Here is a 27,886-nt window from a genome sequence, read left to right as displayed (position 1 = left end):
CTGAACTAGAACTGAACTAGAACTGAACTAGAACTGAACTAGAACTGAACTAGAACTGAACTAGAACTGAACTAGAACTAAACTAGAACTGAACTACAACTGAACTAGGACTGAACTAGAACTGAACTAGAAGTGAACTAGAACTGAACTAAAACTAGAACTGAACTAGAACTGAACTAGAACTGAACTAGAACTGAACTAGAACTGAACTAGAACTGAACTAGAACTGAACTAGAACTGAACTAGAACTGAACTAGAACTGAACTAGAACTGAACTAGAACTGAACTAGAACTGAACTAGAACTGAACTAGAACTGAACTAGAACTGAACTAGAACTGAACTAGAACTGAACTAGAACTGAACTAGAACTGAACTAGAACTGAACTAGAACTGAACTAGAACTGAACTAGAACTAGAACTGAATTAAAACTGAACTAGAACTGAACTAGAACTGCCACATTTTTCAAACCACCCTCGTTTAGTTTCAGATTTTCTTATTTTAAAATCATAAGTAAAATTAAGCAAAACACTAAAGAGAGAAAAAAAAAAAAGTACAGAAAATACATACTCCTTCGCCTTGGTTGAATCTAAAGTACGTTCGCCCCTTTGTTGAAATTGCTTAAGAAATTCTTGTTTAAAGCGTGCAACTTCACGTTGTACTTCACTTTGGTGTGCTTTACGCATGGCATCAAGAGCAGCTAATGTAGCCTAGAGGTGATGGTTAAACAAAAATGTAAAGAAAAAACTAAATAAGTACAAAATCTTTAAGAAATATGTATATAAGAGTATCAAGGAAAAATCAAGGTTTATTATTATTTATTTTTTTCTTTTCTTTTCATTGCTGTTGCAAGTTTAGCAGCAACAGCAGTAAAAGCCAAAAAAAGGAGTTACCAAATGAAAACAACAGTGTCTGAGTAGATGATTTCTGCCTCATAATTATATATGACATGGTTGTTATACTTACATATGTACATATACACATACATACATATGACTACCAGAGTCAAGTTTGTATGCTTTAAGTTAACTTAACATACCTGGGTTTCTTCAGCCAAGGCTGTTTCCTTTTCGATTAGCAAACGTTCAATTTCTTGCTTATGTTTTTCCTCTAAATCATTTAGAGTGCGTCTATGTGACGATTCCATGGCTGACAAACCCTTTTCACAGAGTGTCTGAAAAATTAGTACAGCAAAGGAGGTAAGGTTTTAATAAATGTTAAGAGAAATATGATAAATGATCTTAAAATAAATTTGCATTTTGATATTGCATGTTTTGTTTTTATAATTTGCATCTTCTCAAAAACTCACCCTTAATTGTTCAATTTCTGATTGATAACGTTGACGGAAGGACTCCTCATCTACGACATTTGGTAATTCGGAACAATGTGACAACATTTGATCACGATATGCCTGCTGCAGGCATTCCATTTGTTTGCCATGCTCCATTTCCAATAGCTCTAAACGTTTTTCAAAACGTCTACTTCTCTCCTGTTCTTTGGCTAGCTGTGCTTGTATGTAATCACGTTCCTGCAACAGCATTACGTACTCATCATCTTGGCGTGCGCATTTCATTGTTAAAGCATCACTTTCCTCCTGATACGAACGCACTTTTTCCTCTTCCGCCTCGAGGCGTTTCAATAACTCATGCTGTTCACCTTGGGTGGCTTGCAGTGTTAGCTCCTTTGCATTGAGCCTCTGTGTTGCTGCTTGCAGTTCACGTTCACGCTCCTCCATTAGCTCTTCGCTTTTATTCAAGTCTTGGTTAATGGCATTCTTTTCAGCCTCTAGGCAACGTATGGCTGTACGTTGGTGTTCGACTTGTTGCATTAGAGCTGTTAAATCTTTGGCATGTGACTGTTGTAAACGTAAAATTTCACTTTCATGCTGTTCCTGCAGACTGTGCAACTTTTCGCGCACCTGCAAACAATGCTGACAAGAAGCATTCAATTTGCGGTGAACCTCTTGTAGAAGTTGATCAGCTCGTTTGCGTAATTCACAGCATTTGTGACAAACATCTTGTAGACTTTCAATGGATATTTCGGTACGTGGTATATGTTCATTGGTAGATGCTGTCGCTTCGCATTGCAAAGCTATTAGAGAATCTTCCAGTTGACTAAGGAAGGTCGAAATGTCACACAACACCTGGCGATCGCTGAGAAAATCAACAGCATGTTGTTTATACATAAATTCGAAATCAGCTTCCAGGAGTATATCATCGGGATTGTTAATTTGTAAATCATTCGAAAGTTCCTCGAAAAGATTTTCATATTTCTGTAAAGCGGTAATACCCAAACGTTTGACCTCTTTTTCTTCATCAATCTTGGAAGTTGAATGGTTGGCATAGTCACCTCTTAAAACATCTATGCGTGCATCTACCAAAGCTTTGTGAGCTATGATATCGGCAAACTCTGTTAACAATTGCCTTCCTTCCGAAGCTTTATGCTCATGCTGCAAATGCATACGCCATTGTCCTCGTTTCATTTGCTGCATAGTTTCTTCATAACACTGTGTTAGTTGTGTAACAGCCAATTCCATTTCTCTTCTTAGAGCGTCGTGTACAGCATCGGCGAATTTCTCAAAAGATAAACGTTCCTCGGATGTAAGAGTGTAGCCAAAAGAGGGAGCAATTGAGGATTCGAGTCTTTCGGCATTACGCATCATTATATGAGCAATTTCAGATTGTACTAGTTCAGCATTGACGGTTTCTTGAGCTTGACGCCAAGCTTCCTGAACAGCACCTTGCACTAAATCATTGGCTGACATGTAGCTTAAAGTTTCAGCCGCTAAGCTGGTGGCTAAATTTTCCATAGCGTTGTTTTTATAACGTTTGGCTATGACATTGATTTCATTCTGTTGACGTAAGAGATCATCTAACATATTTTGATCTACTGGTTCCATAGTTAGTTTGACATCTTGTTGGGCCTGTGTACCATGTGTCTTCTCATAGGAGGATAATAAAAGACGTCGTGCTAAGACTCCTGCCAATATATCTAGACTGCCGCTAGTTTTTACGGTGCATTTTCCTTGTAATTTGGCCTTCAGCATTGACATAAGATGTGAAGTTTCAGCCACTTCCGCCCTAGTTTGACGCTCACAAAATAGTTCTGGATTTTCTGCTCTCTCTACAGAGTCTCTAAGTTTTCCAAAGCATACACTTTCAAATGCTATCCTTTCTGCCAACAGTTCTAAATCCTTACGTTTAGTCAATTCATTACGTTCTCTCAGCATACGACGTTGCTTAAGCAATTCTGCCAATTTGCATCTCAACTGAGATTCTAACTGAGTTAAAGCTTTCTTAACAGGACTAGAGTCGGGTAACATATAGACACTGGGTTGTGGTAGTTCATGATGGGTACTTTGCAGTACACAGGTTTCAGTTGATTCCCTTATTAACTTAACTACCTCATGGAGACAACGCTCTACGAAACGGTAAGAATCTTTGCGTTCCGTTATCGGTGATACTGAACGTCTAGTGCGTGAAGATCTTAAATTTTGTAATTGACTTAGACTTTGTTCTAAACGATCCTTGCTTGTAACCAATACACTTTCGAGGCATCTTAAACGTTCGATTAAATGTTCTGATAATCTTACGTTACCGGCTGGCGAAGCTCTCGAAGGTGAATCTAAATTTGGTGTAGCCGAATTTGGTGTAGGTGTACAAGAAGAACTTCTAGAACTATTGACACCTTCACAACGTTTTTCCAAGTCATTAACTCTAACCAAAAATTGCAAAGAGTCAGAGCTTCCTATAGTCGATAGATTTGCATCTAATGAACGTCTCCTAGATGATTTTTTAATGCTCGATCTAGACGCTTGAGGATTTTCCATAATTGGTTGTTTTATATCCAATTGATGAGTTTTTTCCAACTTATCTATTTTACTTTCCAATTCTCCCAATTTCACTTCCAATTCTTTGGATACCGTTAACTGTTCTTTGCCTTTAAGTGATAAGGATCTTCTACGTTCGGACTTGGCTAATTTCTGCTTAAGTGTTCTAACCTGCCTTTCTGACGAACTATATTTGAGTGTGAGATCTTGTATACGGGCCGCCATCATTTGCAATTGCGATTGATCTTCTATCTCTTTGCGTTCCAGATCTTGTTTCAAAGAAGCGTATGAAATTTCCAAGGAATCATATTGATTTTGGGATTCTTTCAATTCCCGCTTCATGGCTCTTATTTCATTGACTGCCTTTTCAAAGCGTCCCTTTAATTCACTGTATTCCTCCGCCAATGAATCACGTTCTAGGCCATAGGGATCTATATCGTTGATTTGTGTCAGATCGCTTAGTGAATCCATACGTTTCATTTTACTTTTTTGCATATTTATAAAACTAGCTGGACTATAGCTTTCCATTTCCCTTAAACGCTTGTAAAGATTTTCATTTTCTTCTATGCCACTCGCTAGACGATCTTCTAAATCTTTTATTTTTCTTTGGCTTTCTTCCAGTTCATCTGTTAGTCTCTCGATGATTTCAGAGGCATTTCTCTTGGCATCATCTAATTGAGTACTAAGACTCTCTCTGACTTCTTCCATTTCATGGATGCGATTGTTCAACTCTTGCTCTGTACGCTCCAAAGTGTTGAGCAGTTCAGACATGCGGGTTTCCCGTTCTTTGGCTTCATCTCTTAACATATCGCGTTCCTTTTCCACTACACTCAAACGGAATTGCAGTTCTTTATCCACATTCAGATTGATTTCCTCATGTACGGTATGTATAACAGGTAGTTCATCGGAACCCACACTATCCACCGTGCTACGTCTCGAAGAGGGAGGAGATGATCTCGATCGTTTGTGCATTCTAGGGCAGGGAGTAGTGGTACGTGTACGCATTCTATCTTTGGCTCTCATTATATTAAGGGGTGCAGGTGGAGAGGGTGATAAAGGAGAACCCCAATCACCTATACTATCGCGTCGGCCACCTTCAGAGGCCGTACGATATTCTTCATCTGAAGAGAAATGCATGGCAGTCTTTGGTGTTATGGGAGTCTGGGGACTTATTAAAGATGATTTGGGTGAAGTTGAACTACTGATATTGGTGATTATCACCTGGGGACTAGTTTCAGTTGTTAATTTTTTCACACTCTTGTTACTATTGTTGTTGTTATTATTGTTAATCCTTTGTGCCTTTATGAAATCCTTTTCAATTTCACTTTTCATATCATCACTTGTATTATCTTTGATTATAAGCTCTGTTGTAGGCATAGATTTATTACTGCCATTATTATGAATTTCATTCGTACCCAAGGTAGAAGAAGAATGCTTCATCATGCTACAATTGCTTTGGCTACCATTACTATTATTATTATTATTATTGCTATTGTTGCTGTTGCTGCTGCTTTGTAAGACTACAGTAGAATTTTGTTGCAGACCTGCAGCATTTCGTAGAATTGCTATCCAACTATTACGTGAATTGGGCGATAGACTAGCCAATATTAGGCGCCGTTTATCCCATGTTGTTAGTTGAAAAGCATAATTTCTATTCGCATTTACTTCAGCCACATTTGTAAGACTATTAACATCCAATACACCATCCAAGACACCACGTTCCTCTGAAACAGGATCACGATAATAGAACAGAGCAGCACCACTTAAAGTAAACCAATGCTTTGTCCAATCACCCGTACGATTATCTTGCTTCATTAGCCAACCTTTTTTGGCATTGAGTGATTCAACAACTGAGGCCGATAGAGTGGTGGTGGTTGTGGTGGGTGGTGTTGTAATATTTGCTGTCGGTGTTGGTGGTGGTGGATTCACACGCAATTCTACTGTTTTGGCCAAATAGTTAGAAGAGAGATCATCTAAATTACAACCACCATCGGGATCACCACGTTCGAGAGCTTGTTTTTGTTGGCGTCGGTTTAAATTTTGATTGCTTTGTAGTTGTTGCATTTGATAGCGTGGACTAGATTTGCTTCTGTTGTTGTTGCTGCTGCTGTTGTTGTTTGTTGTTGCATTCGCCTGGCTGGAAGATGACACCATAACTGGTGGAATTTTCTTAACAATGGCGGATACTATGGCGGGTGTTGAATTTGAGGCCAATGGCAAAGATTTTGGTCTTAAATGACTTTGTGTTTCTAATGCTGCCATTGATGATGATGTTGATGACGACGATGTTGTATGTTTGTTGCTGTTTGGCCTATAAAAATCGGTTTCATCTCGAGAATTGTTAACATCTTGCTGTTGCGTTTTGTTATTGCTGTTGTTGTTGCTGTTGTGTTGATGCAAATGTGTATTAAGAACATTGTTAACAGCCGTTGTTGTCCAACGATTCTTTTGTTGTTGACTTAGATTGGTAATGGTATTGGTTAGATCCTTAATGGTCTTTTCATCTCGCCGTATATCTTCGATTAGCAGACAGGGTGGTGAAACTGCAATTAGAACAAGAAAGTAAAAATTAATTTATATATTTTTTTTTGTAAAGAGATTTGATCTTAAAACTAAAAAAAGGCGTTCTCTTTCGAACAAAAAAGACATAAGTTTAACTTGTAATTAAATTTGAAAGTATTTTTGTTGTTGTTTTGCTTAGCACTATAAAGAAAAATGTTTGAATTTAATAAAATGTTTTAAAAATATATGAGATCAATTTAAAGTAAAGTTATTTATTTATGTGTTGTTTTTTTATGCCGTCTCTACTTAATAATTTATAGTTTATTTTATGTATATAAGAATCATGATTAAAAGTCTGATATTCTGTTTGTGTTCTTTCACTGTCTAAGAACGACACCAATGATGGCTGGGATTTGTCTTATATTAAAAGCATTCAAAACTTATGTTATGTATATTTATTATCAAATTTATTATGAATATGAATCAGTTTTAAACAAAATCAAAATCGATTTATAAAAAAAAAAAAACAAAACAAAAAAAAAAAAAAAAAACATCACTCTCTTAACAATATTTAAGGTGACCAGATCATAATGAGATCAAGATTTTTAACTTTTATATATTTTGTATCTTAATTTCTTTACGATTTCATAATAACGTCTGTATTCTTCGATTTCCTGTGTATGATTGTCAAGATTTATCGTCGTTTTAATGTAAATTTTGGGAATAGTAAGTTCTTTGAAGGTTTTCTTCTATATCGGTTTATATAGTAATTCATTTAACTGTCGCAATATATAAAACGATAAGAAAACCTTAATTTTGAGATTAAACTTTAATAATCATTTATATATAGATGTAGCTTAATTTAATATCTTCATCGATGTCCTTTGTTCGATTATTTGTCCTCGTTATAATGTAAATTTTTGGAGCAATAAGTTCTTTCCAGTTTAACTACTAAATCGGTTAATATAGCGAATCCTTTAGTCGTCGATATATATAATGATCAGAAAACCTTCCTCAATACAATAAACTGGTATTGATTAAATCTATTCTCGATCTTTCCTTGGAATGATTTGACATGGTTACTTTGATACAGGACAAAAGTTTATTCGTATACCTAGAGTAAGTGTGCAGGACGAAAAAGAAGTGTGCTGGGTTCAATGGTGATTGATAAAAAGAAACTTATACAAGTTAAATCATTGAATTTTCTTTATTTGTCGGGGTATGATCAGGGGTTAGACTATTTAAACCGAAATTTTTAAATCAGATTAAGAATTGTATATCGTTCTACCGATTACGTCTCTAGATTCTGTTGCTGAATCAACAGATGACATTCCATCTTCGTGATTGTAAATGTAAGTGATGTTTTTAATCTCGGAATTTAAGAACAGGGGCAGCAATGATCATAGAGAAGATAGCTCGAATAATTGAGCGAAATGTTTGTACATAGAGCGGTATTAGTGAGTCAACAATCTTCGCTGTTGTACGTGAAATAAGACCTTCTTTCACGAATGAGTCATTATCATTACAATACAATAACGAAAATGAATCCTCTCTTTAACTCACTTTCAACTCCTCTCTTTTCGACATTTATAAAAACCCTACAGACCATAGCCCGCTTCATGGTTGAGACTTCGTACTCAAGATTATAAATAGTTATAAAATTATTAATAGTTTAGACTATATTATATCATAGAGTCACTGATATGGTCTACTATATAGTCGTGACTATAATCAACATTGGAGACTATAGTCTACAGTATAATCGAGATTAAGAACTTTCCCTTAAAAAGTCGCGACTATGATCACTAGTCTAGTGGTTATAGACCTTTAATTGGGACTATGGATAACTCTATAGGTGACACCAAGAATTATGCTATATTCTACGCTAAATTCGACACTACTCTCAGGTTGAGTATATATTGTACTGTAATGTTATAGATTATGGTCTAGTCCATAGTCGTGAGTTTTGTCTATATAATAATCAGCAGTCTAGACTCTCATTTACTCTATAGTCAAGGTCATAGATTATTCTATAGTCGCGACGAAAAACTATTTTATAGTCGAGACTAGAAAGTATTCTATAGTAGCGACTTTATATTATTTTGTGATTGAATATTATACTAAATAGTTGAGACTATAGATTATTATATAATCGAGATTATAGAATATTTTAAAGTTAACGCCATTGGCCATTTTGCAGTTGCGACTTTCGACTATTTTATATTCAAGATTGTACTCTATAATATAACTGAGAGTACTCTACAGCAGAGACTATGAACTTTTTCTATGGTGGAGACTATTGATTGCTCTTAAGTCGAGACTGTAGACTGTATGGTCTGTTTTAGAATGGAGAACACAGACTTAAACTTCTCTAAATTAAAGGCGTAGTTTATAGTCGAAACTAAGGACAACTCAATTGTCGAAACTTTAGCACAATCTATGGTCAAGAATATGTATCAATCTCTAGTCGAGACTATATTCTAAAGTGGTGACTGAAATCAGTTCCTTTAACTCAGATCTGGTCCCTCTGCCATCTGCATACTGGTGGACATCCTATTAGCCATTTTCTGGACAAGAAGTGAAACAAAAAAACCCATAATCACAAGTGTATCATAACAATAAATAAAATGCGGCTAAATGATCCTTTTTTTATGTGAATTAAAATCCAAAACACAAAAAAAACTAAAACTACAACAACTAACAACAATTCAGTTCAGACACTAGTGTGCTTTTTGGAGGATACTACTTATTCCAAACATATAAAACAAAGTTACCAGCAACAAAATTAAAACAACAATAAATACTTAAAAAAAAAATGTTGAAGTATAGTTAACCATTCATACTGTCAGTTAAACGTCCAAGCAAACACAATTCCATCCATTCAAAACAAGGTTGAACCATCGTCATCATCATCCTCCTCATCATCGTCATCAGCATTGTTGTCGTAACAGGAGCGCGAATACTATGTTTATCTTGATTGGGCTTCTTTTTTCTTTTTGGTTAGTTTTCCTTGTTGAAGTTATTATTGGATTTTTTGGTTTTTTTCTTGTATCACTTGTAAATGTGAAACAACACTTACAAAGAATTCCTCCTTAGCAGCAGATATAATACATTCAGACATATATGAACCTTTTGAAAAGGAACAGGATTCCGTTGCAGCATATGTTTATATGATTATTATATATATTTTCGTGTTTGGTTTAATTTTTTTTTCATAATTCTACCTTGATACTTGAAAGATACCCTACTCATTATTGGACAGAAGTAGTTTGGTATTAATGCAGCAAAATGTTGACAGCTGGTTTTTCGTGAATGACAACTTACTCTCAAAGTTTTGCTGGTCGGGTTTAGTTTGTTAGATTTAGATATACATTAAAAGTAAATTTTAAATTTCAATCAAAATGAACTAAAGTTGGAACCAGTACTACAGTAAAAATGGTTGATATTCCCGAAATAACCTTTTTCATCTATTAACTTATTTTGTTCATTGATAATCGGGGTAACTTTGGAATCAATTCGATGTTTCTCTATATAAAATTCTATTTCAAATGTAGTGCATTAAATAGTCGTCTTTTACTTTTAATTTTAAATATATGTTTTTTTTTTCTTTTTTATATATTAACTCTGGTATGCAATCTCAGTTGTTTTTACGATTTAGTAAATATGTTGGACGTTATATAAAAAAATGAAAAAAAAAAAAAATTAAAAATAATTCAAGGTCAAAATATTTTATTAAATAAAGACAGTACAAATAAATATGTATTTTTCTTAAAAACACACTGCAAAATTGTGCAAATTATAGTTTTTTTGAAAAATTGCATTTTCAAAATTTAAAAAAAAAAAAAAAAAAAAAAAAAAAAAAAAAATGATAATTTATTGCTTTAAAAAAGATTTTTTTTAAATTACAGTAGAATTATTAAAGTCAAGAACATGAACAACTCTTAAATCAAAACATTGGACTAATTAATATCCTAAACCTTACAATGATCTTTAGTCTTGCCAGGACTACCAACTAGTCTTAGTAAAGACTTCATTAAGTCTGGACTTTAGGCTACTCCATGATTTGGACTATAAACTACTTTATAGTTAAGAAAATACACTACTCTATAATAAATCAATAAATCTATAGCAGAGACTTCTTTATGGAAGAGACCATAGATTTCTCTTTAGTCAAGACTTCACTATATTCAAAACTATCGACTAGTCATTAGTCGAGACTAAAGACTACTCGATTGTCGATTCTGTACACGACTCTATATCCGAAATCATAAATTACTCAATAGTCGAGACTACTCTATAGTATAAACTATTGGCTACTCTTTAGTCTAGAATATGGACTACTTTTTAGTCGAGAATACTCTATAGTCGAGACCATAGAATACTTTATAGACTACTCCATTGTTGGTATTATTGACTATTCTATAGTCGAAATTATATACCATTCTGTAGTCGAAACTGCGAAATTCTCTATACTCTAGGCTATAGATTGCTCATAGTCAAGTCTATATATTGAATACCATAAACTACTCGAAATTATAAACTACTCTATAGTCAAAAGACTAAAAACTACCCAATAGTCGAGACTATATATTACTCTATAGTCGACACTATAGTCTACTCTGAAGTCGAAATTATAGACTACGAAATTATATTTTATTCTGTAGTCGAAATTGCATAGTTTATTATAATCTAGACTAAAGACTGCTCTAAAGTAAAGACTTCTCTACATAGGAAACTATATACTACTAGAAAGTTGAGATTACATACTATTCTAAAGTGGAGACTAATAAACTTCCCAAAAGCTTATAGACCACATTATTGTCAAGCCTATAGACTACTCTATAAAAGAAATTATAATGTGCTCTAATAGCCCAGGCAACAGAGAACTCTGTAGTAGAGAATATAGGCTCGAGAGTTAGTCTACTTTATAATCAAACCTATTACAGATTACATACTACTCAATCGTTGATACTTATACTACTCTATATTCTAGACTTAGACTACTCTATAATACTTTAGGTTCGAGCTAATAGACTCTAGAGTCGAGCCTATGCACTCTATAGTCAAGACAATATTGTCATTTAAAAACGGCGCTATAGACAACTCTAGAGCAGAAACTATGGACTACTCTATAGCCTACTCTATAATTTTCAAAGGAGAACACTTTTCTCTATAGTCGATGCTATAGAAAACTTTCTTGTAGAGACTATAGGCTTAAGACTTAGATTACATTATATCCAAGACTATATGTAGTCTAGGGTCGAGCTTACAGGCTACTCCATAGTCGAGCCTAGAGACTACTATAGTCGAGGCTATAGATATATCTGGAGCCGAGATTGAGGACTATTCTATAGACTATACTATAAGTAACTCAATAATCTAGACTAAAGGTTATTTTATAGTTAAGAGGAAGCGGTAATTTTCCATATATGTATTTCAGAAAAATTCATGGACAGACCCATATAGATATCAGAATTTTATGACAAATTCCTATGAACATTTTTTATTTAACCAAGTAAACCATTTTATTAATTAAAAAACCTCATTCTAACACATTTTAAACAGTTTTTTTTCCACAATGTGGTAATTGAATTAATTGAAAAACCCATCTAACTGTTATTATTTTTTCTTTTTCAAACACATTTTTTCCAATAACTATTTCGTAATCATAAAACTACATTTATGATCTGAGCATTACATAGAAAAAGCTCCAACAAACCCTACTATAAACTTGGCATTTGCTTTGGCAAATGTTAAAGAAGCGCTATGATAAAGAAAACAGTTCCGCAATGTATAAAACGTGACAATGAATGTTAACATAATATAAATAATACATACATTTACTTACAAGACACAATCTTTATGAGAAATAAAAGAAAAAAAAAATAAACATAAAAAAGATAAAGTACCAATAGGTAAGTACAACAAGTACTTATACCACTGCCGGTACTACAAACTATGTAACCAACAACCAAACATTGAAAGCCGGTCCTGACACTGACTAATTACATTTCATCAATAAGCACAAGTAGGGTGAAACATTTTAAAAATATACAATATAGACATAGAGTTACAGTGCTTGTGTATGTGTGTACGTTCCTTCCTAGCAAATTGGTAGAAAAGGCGACGACAACAACAACTACAGGCAACAGCAGATACAATTTGCAACAGACAGACAATAAGTAAAGATTCCGCATAGTTTGCAAAAAAAATATCTAAAGATGAAACGAAAAAAATTAAAATTAAAAGCAAAACTTAAATAAAAATGAAAATAAAGACGAAAAAATCGTACTCCTTGAAAATATTTCCGTCTAATAGCTTGAAGGCATATTAAAAGCAGACTAAATGAATAGTGTAGTATAAATGGTTGGATAAGTATGAGTGAATAGATGTCAGAGGCAGCACGTAAAGTCGTTTTGAAGAAATAAAGACAACTCTAAGGTTCAGACTATAGATAACTCTCTATAGTCGGGACTATATACTCACCTATAGTCGAGATTTCAGACTTCTCTAGTAGAGAGTATGACTACATACTTCTTTTTTGTCGAGGCTAAAGACTACTTTATAGCCTTAGACTATAGACTACTTTTAGTCGAGACTATACACTACTTTATAGTCGACGCTACATTCCACTCTGTAGTCTAGACTATAGACTACTCAGTAGTCGAGACTATAGACTACTCTACAGTCGAGACTATAGACTACTCTATAGTTGAGACTATAGACTACTCTATAGTCGAGACTAAAGACTACTCTGTAGTCGAGGCTATAGACTACTCTATAGTCGAGACTATAGACTACTCTATAGTCGAGACTATAGACTACTGTATAGTCGATACTATAGACTACTCTATAGTCGAGATTAAAGACTACTCTATAGTCGAGGCTATATACTACTCTATAGTCGAGGCTATAGACTACTCTATAGTCGAGACTATAGACTACTCTATAGTCGAGGCTATAGACTACTCTATAGTCGAGACTATAGACTAATCTATAGTCGAGGCTATAGACTACTCTATAGTCGAGATTATAGACTACTCTATAGTCGAGACTATAGACTACTTTATAGTCGAGGCTATAGAGTCTATAGTCGAGAATAAAGACTACTCTATAGTGTCGACCATAGACTACTCCATAGTCGGTACTATAGATTTCTTTATAGTCGAGACTATGGACTACTCTATAGTCGAAGCTATAGACTACTCTATAGTCGAGACTATAGACTACTCTATAGTCGAGACTATAGACTACTCTATAGTTGAGACTATAGACTACTCTATAGTCGAGAATACAGACTACTCAATAGTCGAGACTATAGACTACTCTATAGTCGAGTCTATAGACTACTCTAGAGTCGAGATTATAGACTACTCTATAGTCGAGACTATAGAATACTCGATAGTTTAGAATATATGATAATCCATAGTCAAGATTTTAAACTTCTCAGTCGAGAGTATGGACTACATATTCCTTTTTTGTTGAGACTATATACTACTTTATAGTCGAGACTATAGGCCACTCTTTAGTTGAGGTTATACACTACTCTTTAGTCGAGACTGTAGACTATATAGCAGAGAATAAGTAGTCGAAACTATACCGAAGTCTATGATCCAGACTTTAGACTATTACATAGAGGAGACTATATACTACTCCTTAGCCAGTTCTTTAAATATCTCTATAGTTGAGACTAAATACTTATATATTACTCACAGTCTTCGATCCATTGTTATTTTAGTACATATTTTACGACTAACATATATTTTGCAGGTCTTTTTTATTTCTAATGCATTTTCAAAACCAACCTCGTATCTTTACGTATTCATATTAAAAGAGGTGTATGGCCAGACATTTACCTCAGGTATTTTTCGATTTTTGCATTTTTTCTTTCAATTCTGGCACTGAATAGTCGCTAGCTTAAGTTCGAGTTTTTTTTAGGTGTGTGTGTGTCTGTGTTTGTTACCAAAGTGTAGGCAACAAAATAATTCAAATTCAACTGCACCAACCACATTTTCTAAATGGTTTTGTAGACACAAGTTAAGCAAAAAAAAGAAAGTGCATTAAATAAATACAAAAGTGTCTCATGTTTATGTGGCTGGAAGTACACACTTGGTGTACTCCTTAATAATAACTAGCAACTAACTATAACAACAAATTTGGTTTAAGATAGTTAACGACATTTGGTGCCATGGAAGGTGGGTAACTTCATAAACATACCACAAGCGTAATACATATGGTTAAATTGTTGAGATTTAAAGGTATTGTATTGGTAAGTGGTGAACCTTTTTGTAAAAGAGAGTTATTTTACTTGAAATACCGTAAGGAAGAGGGAAACTTAAAGAGTGTAGGGGAAGGGGGTTTAAAGTTTTTTGACTATGATATAAGTCAGATATGATTAATATAAATCTCTGACCTTTAGCGAGATATAGAGCTAACGACCATACAGGGGGTTCTATGCGATCAGTAGCATCTGGCATGTTTCCCGTATTGTAATCTTTAGTAGATCTTTATACAATCAGCTATTTTTAAATCAAAGTAATGATGAGTTGGTAACCAGAACACCATGACTCCACTACTTGAACATTGCTGTCGAAATTAAGAGAACCTTTTTAATTAAGGGCAACTTCTTGACAGTTTTAAATCTTTATTAGATTCTGAGTTATTCGAAATTCCTTAAGTGCAAAGGCTCATGCCGTTTGTAGGCGTCTTACGGCTAAGGGTTTGAAACTTTTATCTTAAATGTAATGATCCTGAAACTAATATGGACTACACATGTATGATTTAGATTTATATGATTTTCACAATCCAGAATCTATGTATATAGTTCAAGTATTCAGCGTAAACAGTTAAATCTGTTCAGATCTATATAACTCTCAGAACCCGAAAACTAAATTGTTGTATTCTATTCAGCCACCGCATTAAACAAATATTCTTAAGTACTTTACTCAATTCTTTATTTTAAAAATTTTCATTGTGATCAAAAATTTGGGTTCTTTTATGAGTTAATTCTTTTCAAACTCTTTCAAATATGAACAGATAGAGAGCACTACCTATAGAAAGGCGAAAAAAAGAACCTTCAAAGACTGCCCACTGCACTTAAGAATAATTGCACACAAAATAAATCTTTCTGTACAACATTGTAATCTAAGAGAATGAGAGCAACAAATAAACACAATAAGTCTAATAAACATTATGCAAGCGTTTAATGTTATAGTTTTTTTTTTTGAAAAGTAAACAGCCCCCTACCCTCTCCCCACAATTTAGGGTTTTCACAAAAACAAAATTTAAATTCTAGGAATTTCTTTAATGAAAAGTAAACTGGTGCAGGGCTAAATCTTAATTTATGGCTAAAGTTCTGTTTTAGATCTCTATAGAAAAAGAGAGAGAGAGAGAAAGAAGAAACCGATACAGAAGTAGTTACCTAACTGGTTCTTTAGGGGTATACAGGGTAAACAAGAATACAACTTGCAAACCATAGAAGGTAAACAAATCGCTAGTGGAAGGAAATGTGTTAAAGAACTAGTTCCGTGATATTATGTTTGGCGATTGGTATTAGTTCGATTTGGAAAAAATGGAATCACTTGGAGGAAAAGGAACTGAACTGGTAACTTCAAGTATAATTGAAACTTTGGCAATCCTTTACAAAGTTGTCCCAGCTTAATCAACAAAATAAAACCAACGACATGAATGGCCATGATACAACAATCATTTACAAGTTTTCCTAAAGACTTGTTCTTCTTCTTCTTGGGCCATACGAATATAATAATTTTATACAAAACCACTTAGTACGAACATCTTTTTTGTAAATACAAAGAAAACAACTGAAAAAAATCGTCTGACAATTTCGATTGGGGCAAATCATATTTCATAGAATTACCGGCAAACAAAAGAAAGAGTAAAATAAAAACAACAACAGCAACAAAATGATTTCGTAATAGCAATTGTTGTAAGACAAAAAAAACAACAACACATTTCTAAATGTTGCCAGCAACAACGACCCTCACAACATATTGACTTAACGAAAAAAAAAAAACAAAACTAAGCTTAACGTTTGTCGGCCGTTTGTTAGTTATTGTCGTTTTGGTTGCGGCATGTGTACTCAAGTCTTGTAAATGCATTCGTTGCATATATGCAAGCATTGTAATGATTAAATAAGAATAATACTTTACCAGCAAAATGCCAGGCTAAATTATTTAAAACCAACTTGGTGTTAATAGCAAAATAGTTTAAAAAGCAAATGTTCAACCAACTTCCTCTCCCCACACGCCACCACATCTTGTACAAGTGCCACAGATGCTAATGTCAACTGCAGAAGCTGCTTTATAGCGGCGGCTTGTCTTTGGTAACACTTTTAATTTCAATGAAATAATGAAATGGAAATTATGTTTACATTGTTGCTTAAAAAGGAAATCAACCAAGGAATAGGTATGACAAAATTTTGTTTGATTTTTACCCAAATATTTTCAGAATTTTAAATGCTGCCATTTGTGAGAAGAGTATTGTTACATTTCTGAACATGAAATCTACGAGTGTTAGTGAAAATTTTAGTTATTTTAAAAGTGACTGGAAATCACTTGTGGATATGTTTGGGGAATTTGCGATAAAGGTGTTTAGAATTTTAATTACGTTAAGATAAAAAAAAGAGTTAACATGCTTAAAAATAGTTTCGAATTGTGAACGAATAAAAAAGGAGTTAAGAAAATGATTGCACATCATGGTGTGATTTATGGAATATATGAACCAATGGGAAAGTTAGGATCTCTTTTAAAGATGATTGTCAGACTCTACACTAGATTAGACCATAGACTGGACTATAGAGTAGAATATAGACAAAAGTATTGAAAATACTATAAACTAGCATACGTACCAAACTACTTAAATAAAGGATTGACCCGACTATGTAGACTATATTATAGAATAGACCTTAGATTAAACTAGACTATAGACTAGACTATAGACCAGACTATAGACTAGACTATAGACTAGACTATAGACCAGACTATAGACTAGACTATAGACTAGACTATAGACTAGACTATAGACTAGACTATAGACTAGACTATAGACTAGACTATAGACTAGACTATAGACTAGACTATAGACTAGACTATAGACTAGACTATTAGGCTACATACTAGATTTTAGACTAGATTATAGAGTAGAATATAGCCTAGACTGGTCTATAGACAACACTATAAACAAGACTATAGATTAGACTATAAAGTAGGCTACACTTTAGACTATACCATGGAATATACTAAAAACTAGACTATAGTTATTTAGACTACTCTATATTATATTATATTATAGTACATATCTTAATGCTAAATGCAGAGTGATGATCATTTTGTTTTCTCTTATAAAAACTACATAATCTAGAAGCAAAAAAATAAAACAATTAATTTTATAACACTCTAGTTTCTAGCAGAATTAATTCATGTTTATTGATTAAGATTGATTACTAAAATGCATGTTCAACTCAACATAATAACGATTGCCAGCAAGTGCACTGAGAATGATACTTGTTTTTCAATTGAGTAAAATAGAAGGAAAAATATTAAAGGAAATGCATCATTAAATTGTCATTTTGTTTGATCTTCAGTAAATTGTGGCAACGATTAAGTAATAGTGAATCATGTAATCAGACTATTGTAAGTATAAAATATTTGTAAGCTTAAAAAAATATAAAAGCAATAGTTAAGAGCATACTTAAGACTAGTTTCATTAACAACTAGAAATAGTTGCAGTATTTATAAATAAGTAACTAGTTTTAAGAGTTTTTCGTTATTTTAGTTTTAACTAAAACTATTTATAGCTAAAAACCGCAAACCCCTTATCAATAATTATTATGACTGTAATAAAATTCTTTTAAGCAGGGACATGTTTTTTAGCTTTTATACGAACTTTTATTGTTCGTAGGAAAATTTATAGAAAAATTGCTGTATATTTCGAATTTATTTATAAAATCAATAAAAATCTATAAAAATTGCTAATAAAAACTCAATTAAACTAAAATATAATTTCATGTTAAATCTGCGATTTGCTGTATTTTTCTTTTGTCTACAACATTGTAAACCCATTAGTTGTAGCATACATACATACAACTCCGATTGTGAATTGGACAAATATGTCTGTATATAAATAAATTCAGAGAAGTCCAATTTAAAGAATGTTAAAATAAATAGACTAAACATACATTTATGTCATGATAACAAGAAATTATTAAGAATTTTTTGTTTGCATTGTGGAAACAATGGGATATCAAATAGACTTGGAGATACTTTTCTCTAAAAGGAAAGGACTTCTCTGCAACTAAAAAAAGATTTTTAAATCTAGTTATGAAGAGGTAATAATACAAATTAAAAAGAATTTTAGAAATGTTTATAGTCTAAGCTTGTCTCCGGTCTAATCTATAGTATAATCTATAGTCTAGTGTATAGTCTAGTCAATAGTCTAGTCTATAGTTTAGTCTATAGTCTAGTCTATAGTTTAGTCTATAGTTTAGTCTATAGTCTAGTCTATAGTCTAGTCTATAGTCTAGTCTATAGTCTAGTCTATAGTCTAGTCTATAGTCTAGTCTATAGTCTAGTCTATAGTCTAGTCTATAGTCTAGTCTATAGTCTAGTCTATAGTCTAGTCCATAGTCTAGTCTATAGTCTAGTCTATAGTCTAGTCTATAGTCTAGTCTATAGTCTAGTCTATAGTCTAGTCTATAGTTTAGTCTATAGTCTAGTCTATAGTCTAGTCTATTGTCTAGTCTATAGTCTAGTCTATAGTCTAGTCTATAGTCTAGTCTATAGTCTAGTCTATAGTTTATAGTTTCTATAGTCTAGTCTATAGTCTATTCTATAGTCTAGTCTATAGTCTAGTCTATAGTCTAGTCTATAGTCTAGTCTATAGTCTAGTCTATAGTCTAGTCTATAGTCTAGTCTATAGTCTAGTCTATAGTCTAGTCTATAGTCTAGTCTATAGTCTAGTCTATAGTCTAGTCTATAGTCTAGTCTATAGTCTAGTCTATAGTCTAGTCTATAGTGTAGTCTATAGTCTAGTCTATAGTCTAGTCTATAGTGTAGTCTATAGTCTAGTCTATAGTCTAGTCTATAGTGTAGTCTATAGTCTAGTCTATAGTCTAGTCTATAGTCTAGTCTATAGTCTAGTCTATAGTCTAGTCTATAGTCTAGTCTATAGTCTAGTCTATAGTCTAGTCTATAGTCTAGTCTATAGTCTAGTCTATAGTCTAGTCTATAGTCTAGTCTATAGTCTAGTCTATAGTCTAGTCTATAGTCTAGTCTATAGTCTAGTCTATAGTCTAGTCTATAGTCTAGTCTATAGTCTAGTCTATAGTCTAGTCTATAGTCTAGTCTATAGTCTAGTCTATAGTCTAGTCTATAGTCTAGTCTATAGTCTAGTCTATAGTCTAGTCTATAGTCTAGTCTATAGTCTAGTCTATAGTCTAGTCTATAGTCTAGTCTATAGTCTAGTCTATAGTCTAGTCTATAGTCTAGTCTATAGTCTAGTCTATAGTCTAGTCTATAGTCTAGTCTATAGTCTAGTCTATAGTCTAGTCTATAGTCTAGTCTATAGTCTAGTCTATAGTCTATATCTATAGTCTAGTCTATAGTCTAGTCTATAGTCTAGTCTATAGTCTAGTCTATAGTCTAGTCTATAGTCTAGTCTATAGTCTAGTCTATAGTCTAGTCTATAGTCTAGTCTATAGTCTAGTCTATAGTCTAGTCTATAGTCTAGTCTATAGTCTAGTCTATAGTCTAGTCTATAGTCTAGTCTATAGTCTAGTCTATAGTCTAGTCTATAGTCTAGTCTATAGTCTAGTCTATAGTCTAGTCTATAGTCTAGTCTATAGTCTAGGTACAGTGAAATAGCTCCCAAATGAAATAACTTCCAACGAGTAAAATGAAATAAACCCCAATTTCATCAAAAATTAACTTTTAAAATGAAATAACTCCCAAAGTTTAAAATGAAATAATTCCCAGTAATTGGAAGTTTGGGAGTTTTACAAAAAGTCCCAAAAAATGCGAAATAGCTCCCAATGAAACAAATCCCAAAAAATATGAAATTATTCCCAAGTCGAAGAATCTATTTGTGTAAAATAACTTCCAATGAAATAATTCCGAACAGAAGTGAAATAACTCCCAACTCCTTACGAAAGTGCGGTGGACAGCCGGCCTTCAGCCGGGCGCAAGGGTTTTCAACTCTGGGGTATTTCACACACCGGCTTCGCTAAATTAAGCCTTTTCATGATAAATGGACTATTTGTATTCCATGGAACTTATGTCACTATGTTCATGGGCATTATTAAAATTGTCATATGGAATTGTGATACATTTGAAAGTATCGTAGTGTTCATAATCATAATGATATAAAATACATGGTGTACAAAGAAAGGTTAAATTTAGCGAAGCCAGTATTCGAAATACCCTAGAGTTTTAAACCCTTGCGCCCGGCCGAAGGCCGGCTGTCCACGACACTTGTTTAAGGATCCAAAATGCATTATCCACCAAAGTTTGGAAAATTATTACCACAAAATGAAATAACTCCCAACAAGAATGAAATAACTTCCAATTTCAACAAAATTTACAGAAATGAAATAACTTCCAATACATATGAAATATCTCCTAATTTCTTCAAAAAAATGAAATAATTCCCAACAAAAATTTTATTGGGAGTTATTTCATATGAAATAATTCCCAATTTGTACGGACAGTTGATTGGGTGTTATTTCATTTTACCCGTTGGGAGTTATTTCATTTGGGAGTTATTTCACTGTACCTATAGTCTAGTCTATAGTCTAGTCTATAGTCTAGTCTATAGTCTAGTCTATAGTCTAGTCTATAGTCTAGTCTATAGTCTAGTCTATAGTCTAGTCTATAGTCTAGTCTATAGTCTAGTCTATAGTCTAGTCTATAGTCTAGTCTATAGTCTAGTCTATAGTCTAGTCTATAGTCTAGTCTATAGTCTAGTCTATAGTCTAGTCTATAGTCTAGTCTATAGTCTAGTCTATAGTCTAGTCTATAGTCTATAGTCTATAGTCTAGTCTATAGTCTAGTCTATAGTCTAGTCTATAGTCTAGTCTATAGTCTAGTCTATAGTCTAGTCTATAGTCTAGTCTATAGTCTAGTCTATAGTCTAGTCTATAGTCTAGTCAATAGTCTGGTCTATAGTCTAGTCTATAGTCTAGTCTATAGTCTAGTCTATAGTCTAGTCTATAGTCTAGTCTATAGTCTAGTCTATAGCCTAGTCTATAGTCTAGTCAAGTCTATAGTCTAGTCTATAGTCTAGTCAAGTCTATAGTCTGTAGGCTAGCCTATAGTACAATGTTGTATGTAATCTTTCAAGAAGTTTGTAGACAAATTTCTGGAAGTTTTTCTTTTTATAGAAAACTTTTGGAGTGGTTCACTTTTTATAGAACATATTTGAAAATATTAACTTTTTATAGAATTCTAAGGAGTGAGATCGAAAAATTCTTAACACACGTTTTTCATTACATTTTTCAACCAAAGTATTATTTGATTTTTTTTTTTTTTTGATCAAGTTACCTTTGGAAAACATGTCAGTTATTATGTGTAATGTCAGTTATATTAATTTTTTTGTTAATCTGATTAAAATGAGTGACCAGAAAAAAGTGCGTACTGAAATTATTAAATATTTTCAACTAAACCCAACTTGGTCTTACAAAAAGTTGGCTAAGCATACAAAGGTCTGCCGTCAAACTGTTTCCAATGTTATTAAACAGTACCGGGAGAACTTGTCAGTTGATAGAAAACCTGGTTCAGGTAGAAGGAATGGTCCACATGATGTTTCTAAAGCCAAAAAATAGAACGCATTTTCAAAAGAGCTCCCAACACATCCGGTAGGAAAGCAGCTCGGTTAGCTCAGTGCTCGGACTATTTGGTACGAAAAGTTAAAGCTAATGCAGGTTTAAAAACATACAAGGCTCAAAAAGTTCCTGACAGGAACGCTGCTAAAAAATTAGAGGCCAAAAACAGAGCACGGAAATTGAAGTCAAGTTTTATAAAAAATATTCTTGCTGCATAATGGATGACGAAACGTATGTTCTGGCAGATTTTTCGCAACTTCCAGGTCAAAAGTTTTATGTTGCTGATGCTCGAGGGAATGTTGAAGAAAAGTTTAGGACCCAAAAGCAGACAAAATTTCCCAGAAAGTTCTTGGTATGGCAAGCAATATGCAGTTGCGGCAAAAGAAGCCAATCATTTGTTACAACGGGCTCTATAAATACCGAAATTTACATCAAGGAATGTTTACAAAAAAGGCTGCTTTCATTCATAAGACTTCATAATGTGTCCACTTATTTTTGGCCTGACTTGGCATCCTGTCACTATGGTAAACAAGCCCTTGAGTGGTACAAGAACAATAATGTGGTATTTGTACCAAGAGAGGCAAATCCTCCAAACTGCCCGGAGCTAAGGCCAGTGGAGAGATATTGGGCTCTTGTTAAAAGAGAATTGAAGAGTACAAAAAAGGTGTCCAAAAGTGTGGTAAATTTTAAACGGAGATGGACTACTTGTTCGAGCAAAGTGACAGAAAGCACTATAAAAACGTTAATGGAAGGGTTTCCGAAAAGGGTTCAAAATTTCATCACTAGTGATTAAAACTATAAAAATATTTTTTTTTTGTAAATTGTAATAATAATTTGAATCAAATAAAAAAAGAAATAAAGCTGTAAGTTTAGTGGTTTCTTTTTTATAAACACATATGTATGTTAAGAATTTTTCGATCTCACTCCTTAGGAAAGTTTCCAACTTAATATCCATCATCTCGTACATGTTGGGATTTTCAGTAATTTCTAGAAATTTACGTTTGTTAGTGATTATGCTAAAGATCACACCTCTTTTGAACGCAATGTCTGGCCCTGACATTCATGTAATAAATTAACATTTATTTACTTTTACACTCGCGTAATTATCATGATAGTCGTCAGCATCAGCACCACCATCATCATCATCATCTTTGGCAGACATACAACAATGTATATATGTATGTATTCACAAATCGTGTTAGTATGTAACTTTATTGTTATCAGAGATTTGTTCCTTCTTTCACTGCATTACATTTTGTGGGTTCATATGCCGCTGGGTCCTTTGCTGAAGACCTTACTGCAACCCAACATGAAATAGCTTGGTTCAAAGGCTTCATCATTCCTGTTGTTGTAATAATTTCAAAATGCTCGATCAGTTTTTACATATTTTTTTGTTAGTTGTTTTTTTTTTGCAGTTTTTTTGTTGGTCTTTTGTTGTGTTTATTTGCCATGGCGAAATGGTTCATGTTTTTAATTCTCGATTCGATTGTCTGGCAAATGGGTGTTCTTTTCGAGCGCTAGTTCGTTGGCAGTTTTTATTCAAAGCTAATCGACTGTTTTGCCAATTTAGTGTGTGCAACATTGTATGGTGAACCTAATTTATAAATTTAACATACATATTCGTACATCCATTACTCAATGACTGACTCATGTTATATCGGGAGGGTTTATCCATGTTTTTTTTTTTTTTTTTTTTGTTTAAGTTAAAATTCAATACAGTTGGATGACAAAAGTGATGTAACGAAAATTTCCAAAAATTTTATATAAAAGAAGATAAATTTCCAAAAAAAATCTATAAAAGATGAGAAATTTCCAAAATTTTTCTATAAAAACAGACAATTTTAATATTTTTCTATAACAGAAAAGAAAAATCAAAATTTTCAATAAAAATAACAGATATTTGCAATAAAAACGTAATTTTCGAAAATTTTTCGACATTAAAAAAAGAGGAAATTACAATTTTTTTTTAATCATAGAACTTTTAGAAAGAGAAATTTCCAATAGTTTTTATATAAAAAGAGAAATTTTTTCAAAAAATTGTAAAAAGACAATTTTTCAATTAAAAAGAAATTTTCAAAATATTTTATAAAATGAGAATTTTCCGACAATTTTTTAGAAAAAAAGGAATTTCAAAAATTTTTCTTAAAAAAAAGGAAATTTATAAAATGTTTCTACAACAATAAAAAAATTTTCAAAAAAGAAAAATAAAGCAATTTGTTGAAAAAAAAAAATGAAACTTCCGAAAATATTCTTTAAACAAACGAAATTTCTCAAAATTTTCTAAATAAGAAAAAATTTTCTTAATAAGAAAATATATTTCTTAAAAAAGGAAATTTTCAAAATGTTTCTACAACAAAAGAGAAATTTCAAAAAATGTTCTAAAAATAATTCCAAAAATTAAGGAATTTTTCTATAAATAAGTAAATTTTAGAAATTTACGAATTTTGTATAAAAATAGACATTTTCTATAATAAAGAGAACTTTCTGAAAATTGTCTATAAGAAGAACGAACATTTTCTATATAAAAGAGAAATTTTCTAAAAAATATAAATTCCCCAAAAATTTTCTATAAAAAAAATATTCTTTAAATAAACAAAATTTCCAAAAAATTTCTATAAAAAGAAACATTTTACAAAATTTCTAAGAAGAAGAAAAATTTCCCCAAAATTTTTTATAAAAATAGAAAATTTCCAAAAATTTTATTTTAAAAATTATTTAAATAAAAATTCTATTTAAAAAAGTGAAATTTTTCAAAATGTTTCAAAATTTTCTATGAAAACAGACATTTACTATAAAAATTTAAAATTCCCAAATATGTCTATAAAAAAAAATTCTATCTGAATTTAAATTTTCCTAGAAATTTCCAAAAATTTTTTATAAAAAATAGACATTTTTGAAATTATTCTTTAAAACAAAATTTCCTGAAAATTTTCTATAAAAATAGAAATTTTCTAAAATATTTCTTAAAAATAGGACATTTTCAAAATGTTTTTAGAAAAAAAGAGAAATTTCTCAAAATTTTCTAAAAAGAATTTTGCATAAAAAATCCGAATTTTGTATAAAAAGAGACATATGAATAAGAAAAAATAAAATTTTCAACAAAAAAAATTCCTAAAATTTTCCAAAAAAAAAAAAAATAAAAATTTTCTATAAAAAGGAAATTTACAAAAATATTCTTAAAAAAACGAAATTTCCCAAAATTTTTATAAAAAGAGAAATTTTTGAAAAATTTTTTATAAAAAGAGAAATTTTTGAAAAAATTTTTATAAAAAGAGAAATTTTTCAAAATTTCTAAGAAGAAGAAAAAATACCCAACATTATTTATAAAAAATGAAAATTTTTTATAAAAGTAAAAAAAGAGAAATTTTCAAAATTTTTCTATAAAGAGGAATTTTCGAAAATTTTCTTTAGAGAATTTTTCAAAATTTTCTATAAAAGGAAAAATTGTTAAAAATTTCTATAAAAAGAGAAATTTTTTATAAAAGGAAAAATTTTTCAAAATTTTTTATAAAAAGAAAAAATTTACAAAATTTTTAAGAGGAGGAAAAAATTCCTAACATTTTTTATAAAAAAATAAAATTTTCTATAAAAGCAATTTTTTCTAAAAAAACAGAGAAATTTGCAACAAAAAATTCTTAGAAAAGGAAAATTTCTCAAAATATTTTTTTTAAAAAAAGCAAGAAAAGATAAATTTTTTAAAATTTCTATAAAGAGGAATTTTTGAAAATTTTCTTTAAAGAGAATTTCCCAAAATTTTCTATAAAAAAGAGAGTTTTTCCAAAAACGTTCTAAAAAGAAAATTTTTCAAAAATTTTCTTTTAATTTTTTTTTTTAAGACTATATAAAGAGGAATTTCTGAAAATTTTATTCAAATAGAATTTCCTAAAATTTTCAAAAAATGTTCTATAAAACAGTAAATTTTTCTATCAAAAAATTTTTCTTTTAAATGCAAATTTCTAAAATTTTTCTTAAAAATTTAAATTTAACAAAATTTTCTATAAATGAAAAAATTGTTTATAAAAATTGTAATTTGTGGTCATACTTTTTTATTTAACTGTTTCCCTGTTGTCCCTTTAAATTATGTCTATGTGTTTGACACTGAACTTAATGGACATTTTGAGTTAAACATTTGCTTTTATGTTCTCTTCAGCAGAACAAAAACGAAATTTTACAAAACAAAAAAAAAATTATCCACAAAATCATAATTAAAAATCTGTTATTTAAGGAAATACTTAATGCGAATTGAAAGGTAAATTAAAGGTAATAAAGTTAACAATAAAATACAAAAAAAAAAAAAAACGGGTCAAATTGTTTGAACAGAAATTGTATGTTTTTTTTTAATTAAACATACATTTTTATGGGTGGTCTCTGATGTAAAAAATTAACAAAAAATTAAATCACAAAAAAAAAAAAAAAAAAACTAAATAAAATAAATCTCTTTCTTTAAGAACTAATAAATCAAATAAAGTTAATGTAGAAAAAATTTTATAAAGGTAGAAAAAACAGAAAAAAAAACAACCTTGAAAGTTCAAAGTTCTAATTAGCAAAAAAATAGTTTTCATATAAAACTATAAAAAACTATTAAATGTAATTGTTTTTTTGTTTGTTAATTATTTTAATATAAAAAAAAGTAATAAATAGCAATAAATTATTAAAATGCCATTAGCTAAATACCAGTAGCTTTTGAAAAAACATTACAAATATTAAAATAAATAACGAATTTTATATGTACACTACCTAAGGTCCTACAACTGTGACTGATGAAAAGGGTTGCATGAAGTTATATGTTCATATATAACAAACTCAGAACCACTCTGCAAGATTCCTTCCCTCCCACTATATGTTATTACTTCAGCACCATTAAAGCAACAATCATTTGATTGTCTTTACATATGTACATATAATTATTTTATATTAAACAATTATACCATATACATTGTGTTAAAATTGAATTTTACAATTATATTACATTGATAATATAATGCTAATTTAATGCTCTATTAAATCATCTTACACTAACCCCCTCACTCAAACGTTTCTAAGCGTTTAGCAATCGTGTTTAAGTATATTAATATATTGGAGAAAAAAAAAAAACAATTGTCAAAACTAATTGCAACTTGTTGTGCGACTTCGATTTCGTCGAAATGTCATGTTTGAGCCGAAAAAATAGTTGTTCATTTGAATGACAATTTAATGTTGCAGTTTGGCTGCTTAAGCAGTTTAATATTGCCACGGTGGAACATACAAAGAAAACTACTGCACGGCGATTTGTTAAAAAAGAAATAAACAAGATTTTTTGAAAAAAATCATTAATAATTGGTTTTGTGTTCAATTATTTAAAGGTTGCGCTATAGGCGGTATTAGGAACTGAACTAGAACTCAACTAGAAATAAACTAGAACTAAACTAGAACTAAACTAGAACTGAACTAAAAGTGAACTAGACCTAAACTACAACTGAATTGAAACTGAACTAGAACTGAAATAGAACTGAAAAAGAACAGAAATAGAACTGAAATAGAACTGAAATAGAACAGAAATAGAACTGAAATAGAACTGAACTAGAACTGAACTAGAACTGAACTAAAACTGAACTAGACCTGAACTAGATCTGAAATAGAACTGAAATGGAACTGAACTAGAACTGAACTAGAACTGAACTAGAACTGAACTAGAACTGAACTAGAACTGAACTAGAACTGAACTAGAACTGAACTAGAACT

General features: G+C 31.5%; 1 protein-coding gene across 1 annotated transcript in view; it reads right to left on the bottom strand.

Annotated features, from left to right (window-relative positions):
* LOC111680708 (centromere-associated protein E) overlaps nucleotides 1-27,886 on the bottom strand; it is a 41,533-nt gene that overhangs the window by 6,333 nt on the left and 7,314 nt on the right. The window contains exons 2-4 of the mRNA XM_046955679.1: nucleotides 1,309-6,371; nucleotides 1,039-1,173; nucleotides 437-709 (exon numbers count right to left, since the gene is read on the bottom strand). Coding sequence (XP_046811635.1) covers nucleotides 437-709; nucleotides 1,039-1,173; nucleotides 1,309-6,371 — 5,471 coding nt within the window. The remainder of the gene's footprint in view (nucleotides 1-436; nucleotides 710-1,038; nucleotides 1,174-1,308; nucleotides 6,372-27,886) is intronic.

Source organism: Lucilia cuprina, chromosome 2 (assembly GCF_022045245.1).
Source record: "Lucilia cuprina isolate Lc7/37 chromosome 2, ASM2204524v1, whole genome shotgun sequence".
Classification (NCBI taxonomy): domain Eukaryota; kingdom Metazoa; phylum Arthropoda; class Insecta; order Diptera; family Calliphoridae; genus Lucilia; species Lucilia cuprina.
This window is presented reverse-complemented; position numbering and strand designations above follow the sequence as displayed.